General features: G+C 32.5%; 1 protein-coding gene across 13 annotated transcripts in view; it reads right to left on the minus strand.

Moving 5' to 3' along the window:
• RyR (Ryanodine receptor) overlaps positions 1-6,000 on the minus strand; it is a 286,011-nt gene that overhangs the window by 215,763 nt on the left and 64,248 nt on the right. For all 13 annotated transcript variants that reach the window (XM_087150450.1, XM_087150444.1, XM_087150445.1 and 10 more), the window contains 4 exons: positions 4,797-4,904; positions 3,102-3,220; positions 2,294-2,427; positions 1,445-1,683 (listed from right to left, as the gene is read on the minus strand). In XM_087150450.1, the coding sequence (XP_087006576.1) occupies positions 1,445-1,683; positions 2,294-2,427; positions 3,102-3,220; positions 4,797-4,904 (600 nt within the window). The remainder of the gene's footprint in view (positions 1-1,444; positions 1,684-2,293; positions 2,428-3,101; positions 3,221-4,796; positions 4,905-6,000) is intronic.

Consider the following 6,000-nt stretch of genomic DNA (forward strand, 5'->3'; position numbering starts at 1 on the left):
TAAAGGTTTCTAAACTTTAGTGACACGACAATTTCCAATTATGACACTATTTTACTAAATGCGGCTCCTCAAAGCTAAAGAGCGGCTCATATTTAAAGAGTAAAACTCCCAAATGTATCCAAAAAAAAAGAAAAACTACGTTTAATGCCGAGAAAGAATATTTTTTGTTTAATATTATTTAACAATTTGTCTTCTTGAAATAATAAAGATGGCATCTTAGAAAGCAAAAATTTAATTATCAGATCAAAAGTTATTTAGAATGATATTTATTTTTACTCACTGGAGAATAATGTGCTAAAAAATTTTTCCAAAATGTTGGTAGGAATTGATTGTCTGAATCTTTCAGAAAATTATGATTTTCAAAACTATTAAATCGAACATTATCATAGGCCCTGTTACAGAATTTTTTAGAGCTATTTGCGACAAAACTCTTTAACACTAATACCTTTTTCAAATATACTTTTGATACTAACAAGCACAAATGTTACTAATTTAAAATAGCAAAAGCGTTGTGTTAACAAAAATATATATAATTATTTTTAATTGAACATGTAATAATTTTTTATTCTCGTATTTTATTGGGACTTTCTTCTCGTTTTGTAAGTGATCGTCACAATAAAGAAAAATAATTAAAAAACATGAAATCGGTCAGTAGCAATTGCCGAAAAAAAGATCGACAAAGAAATCACGTGACTCCTCAAACGCACGTTTCGTTTCGTTGTTGTAATAAATAATATCGTACAAAAAAGGGATTTAAAAGTAACGGAGAAATCAATAGCAATAACTGCCAAAATTTCGATTGAATTTTTTGTCTTATAAAGTAAACAAATGCACTCTTCGAATTTTCCATGTCGTTTGAAATATCATTGTGAAATACATGGGTAGATTAAAAGACCATGCGAAAATCAGTATCAATAACTACCGAAAATACAATCGAAACATGACATCGATTTGCGATACTATCGGCATAAATTGAAGGCGTCAAAACGTGATTATTTAAATGCATAATTCAAATATTACGTGTAAGTTTCTGTAGAAAAGATAACTTTAACTTTTCGAAAGAAAAATATGAGGCCGGGATGGGGAGGGCACTGGGCCCATGTCCGAGAGTGCGTGGGTTCGATCCCCTCCGGCCAAAGAATCCCCGTGCAGTAAATGGTGACTGTTAAATCTGTCGAGTCGCAAAGTCCTCCATGTTCCTATAACCAATCAATATCTCTGGGGGGTACTCATCCAAAAGTTCCCTTGTCTTCTGGAGTGGGTTCAAAATGACAAGGCTACGGAGTTGAACATCAGTAGTCGTCAACCCAAGAATTGGGTCTGCTGTTCAACGACGGATATAAAAAAAATCTTTCTGCAAGAATATTCTGAGACAATGTCGCTGCTGGGATCATGGTTTGCTGAAGCATTCTAATAATAATCTAGAGTAAAAAAGAAGAATTACCTGCCCACATATAAGCTCCATCAAACCCATAGGAGTACATGTCGTCTCCGACACCGTTTCCACCCCATTTCAGTCCACCCCCGGGATAGGGGACGTATCCCTTGGTGTTTGCCCATCCGACCCTGAAGTGAGGTTCGAGGTGTGACTTCATCTCACAATGGTCGACCATCGCTTCGAAATACCATCTTCTGTACATGGCTGACAATTCAACTTTACCCACGAACATATTTGGATGCATGCTGTGTTATAAAGAGAGAGAGAGAGACATTCATTAAAATACTATAATATTTGGATGTTTAAAGAGCAATGCAAAATGGAAGTCACAAATCAGGAATCAATACAGTAAGTTTCAGAACAAAAACATAATTTCATTGGATTTCCTTTTTTATAATCTTAATCCACCGTGTTTATAAAGGTCCTTGGATTGAGAAACACTTGGTTTAGGATACAAGAAAGCTTGGTAGAAGGTTTTTTAGTTTTTATTTACATAATTTAGGCTATGGGAGGCATCGCCATCTTGTATTTAAGGTTAACAATGCATGGCATCGTACTTAACAAACTTTTCATATGTTTGATGATAGATTCATATTTGGAAGGTAATATCAAATGTAATATTTTTCCTCCTCTCCAAAAAAAGTGGAGTTTTATTCAATTGTTTCTGAAATATCTGAAGCAATAAAATCGTACGGTGGGTATTTTTTGAGTCATTTAATTTCTCCCGTTTACATGCCTTCAGACTTTTTTAAAATTTTGTTTTATTATTTTCTAGCGACTATCCGGCAGGAGTGACCATCCGGCATTGTGAAAAATGAAAGAGGTGATTTGTGAAAGGAAAAAAAGAAAACTAACCTTGCCACATGATCCACAAGTTTCGTCTGCAGCAACAAACTTCTTGAAGGGAGTAAATTATCACAAATATTATTCTGACTGCTACGCACGGCAACTCCATTACCGACACACAACGAACACAACACATCCAGTACCTAAATCAAAAATGACACTTCATTTTCTATACATTTAATTGATTAGGGTTTGAGTTAAACCTGTCCAATAATGTTTGTACAATTGAAAGACGGATGCAAAAAAAATTGGATTGTTCTACTTGAGATAAGGAACCAAAAAATATACTATTTCAAAAAAAAATTCTCGAAATATTTCAATGAATCAAAATTTTATTTCATGTCTTAACGTTTGGGAGATTATAATTAAACTATCATTTTTAAAAGTACTACTTGTTTTAGAGTATAATACGATTTTTCTTTGTAATTAATTTGTTATATTATTAGCAATTATCGTGTAACACGTATGTGTGTATTTCACCATGCAGAAAAATTATCCCAAAAGTATTTTCTTTAAACAAATTAGAGAGATCATCATTTGCTCGCCATGACTCGCCAACTGATTTTAAATTTAAACGAAATTTCAAAAAAAATTTCTTCAAAGAAAGTCAAGTTCATCATTTTCAGACGCAAGCAAACATTCTTTGGTACGAGGTTTCAAAAAAAAGAAAATAATTCCCCTGCTAAAGGCTTTTGAAAATGTCAACTCAATAATAACTCAAAAAGTAATGAATGCATTTAAGCATTTCGTTTTAATATGGCATGTTTATAAGATAGATGTAATAAACTGTTATCATGCAATTAAAAAAAAAACACACTTTTGGATCCCTTCCGTGTTTTTCAAGCAGAGATATAATAACTTTGATGTGATCTTCTTTCATCATGTTTAGGGCTTCTGGACTGTCAATCAATACACAATGAAGTACGTCCAACATTCCTGCAAACACACACCTTTTTATTTAAGAACGGTTGAAACATATGCAATTTTCTACAACATTTTAAGGAATGCAATTTTACATAGCAAAATATAATATTTGAGAACATCGGTCGAATAGTTCCTGACAAATTGAATTTCAAAAAGTCACACTTAAAATTCGATTTCTCAGGACCTAATCATACTGTATAGGGGAGAGTGGGGTCAATTGTAACATTTTTTACTTAACTATTTTTAACTAACAAAAAATCCAATATATTATTAGTATTAATTGACAGACGAGTAAAGTAGACTATCCCCTACTAGAAAAAAAATAAATACCTGATTTTAAATGCTATTATATTAGTCATTAACAATTTTTGACAGTCGTACACTTGTTACAATTGTCCCCACTTGTTACAATTGCAACAGTTCATAAATTCAATTAAAACATATTTAATTATACATATTATCATAGTTGTGATATATTTTTTTATTGATCAAAATAGTAGTGATATTTTAGGAGTAAAAATAATAACGAGCAGAGACCTAAAGGGTTAAACTTTTAATTTTAAGGGGTTGTAAATTTTAATTTATGCTGTGAAAGGTGACAAATAAAATAATGCCCATGCAACATAATATAAATGATATAGGAAACTATTGGTGGTTCTTAAAGTGTTAAGTAATGGTTTGTAAACATAAGATTACTTATTTTCAGCTGTTACAATCGTCCCCAAGACGCCATTTCAGCTTCATTTGTTAAAAACAATGCTAGTTAATTTGCAAAACTAATCTTTTTTTTTATTGAAATGTTAATTAAGGTGTCTACTTACATATTCGGTTAGTAATTTTTATTTGTTTAAACAAAATTACTTTACAATATAATATTCTAATACCAAAAAAAAGTACTTGCGTGGCGTTAAAATATCTTTTGTGATGTAACTCTTTCAAAAGTACATAAAAATGGTTGCCAGCAGGGGTGTACATGTAGATTTATTAAATACACCTTGTGCGCCACCTAGGAACCAAATCTAGAACCCGACACTCGAAATTTTTGCTCTGTTACAATCGTACCCTGTTACAATTGACCCCACTCTCCCCTATATATTGAAATTCAAAATTTTTCGGACTATTCTTAAATAAAACAATAAAGAATAATAAATATTTTCTAAAAATTATTTCTTGCGTGGAATCTTTTGATAAAGGAAATTTATAATTGGGGGCAAAAATTTTCGATTCGCAAGAAAAATTCTCGAGATATAGTGAAATACGCAAAAAGTAAAATTAACATTAAGGGGTCCAAACCTTGAAAGCGCTCTCCTGATTAAAATATTGGAACCCTATTTTTGGGTCAGAAATTCGAATCCGTGAAGAAAAAGGTGTGTTCATTCAGAGAAGATATGTTTTTTGTGTCTGTTTTTGTAACTTAAAATATCGCCTGCACTTATTAATTAGCATAGTTGAGGTTCACTCTCTTGAATCGGTAAGATTGAGTTCTATAACTTTACGATCTGATCATTAGATCAAAAGTTATTAAGAGTGGTCCGTTTTTTTTTTTTACTCACTGTACAAGTGTTATCATTCATTAATTGACAAATACCTGTTCCTTCGGCTGCTTGTTGACTGCCAAGCCTACTGAACAACCAATCCAACCTGTTGGACTGTGCGAACTGAGCACAGTTTGTGTGATTCCCTTTGATGACCGCAGCTACAAGAAAAAAACACATCTTTTATTTAAAAACACATTTTGTAATTATTCATAGAGTAACTAGGAGAAATATTTTACTAAGGAATTATTAGCTACTTATTATGAAGTTATTGAAAATTTAATCTTTTATTTTATTCAATGTTAACAAAATGCAAATTGCACATAAAAATAGCCTACATGCCGAATGTACTTTGTTAAGTATTATTACACCGACCTTGCTACTTTCAGTGACAAAATAATGTGTATTTTGTTAAAAACATTTTGTTTGCGGTTGAAACAACGGTAAACTAGGTTCAAGGACCAAAGCTCCTGCGCACCTGTCTGCTACTCGGCTTTCATATCCAACCAGAGAGGTTACCTGGAACAAACTGAACCGAATTCTAATCAATGAAATATAAATATATACAATTGCAAAAGTTTCTTCTATTTTTTTTTTGGGGGGGGGGTATTAAACAGACGATTCTAGTGTCCCCAACCTACACATCTCAAATAAATACAACAACACATTTTTAATTTCATGGGTGTTGGTCTCCCTGGGGGGGGGGAGAGTGTTTCCGTTAAGAGTTATCAACTGATGAATATCTCCGAACAGTGTTGGATTTTGAATTCTCATAACTTAGCATCGAATTAGTCTCTCAATATTCATTTTGTTTATCTTCACTTCTTCATTAACATCCATTCAACCTCTCCGAACTACAAAATTCTCTGTTTTGATTTCTCGGAAAACTGTACATTTTGAAGTTTCTTCACCATCTTGTATCTTTCTCTCTCCATCGGTACCACCAAATCCCAGCAAAAACCCTAAAGATATACCAATGAAAGCAATAACAACTTCGTTTGGTTTAATCGAATATGTATTTATGCCACTTAAATTACCAGGGCTTTTGGATTACTATACGTTCCAGCATTTTATAAATCAAGTATCATCAGATTTAGAGTTTGGTGTATTTCTGTGTCCCTCCATTTGATGGTATTTTAATTGTCTCGAAGGTTGAAAAATAACACAAAATTGCATCTTAAACTGGTATTTCAAAGGTTGTTTCAAGAAGGCTCAACCGTAAATGATTCTAAATTTTGTTCTATGCCAAGACTCAGT

The sequence above is a fragment of the Parasteatoda tepidariorum genome, chromosome 1 (genome assembly GCF_982258835.1).
Source record: "Parasteatoda tepidariorum strain Cologne lab strain chromosome 1, Ptep-v5.0, whole genome shotgun sequence".
In the NCBI taxonomy this organism is placed as follows: Eukaryota; Metazoa; Arthropoda; class Arachnida; order Araneae; family Theridiidae; genus Parasteatoda; species Parasteatoda tepidariorum.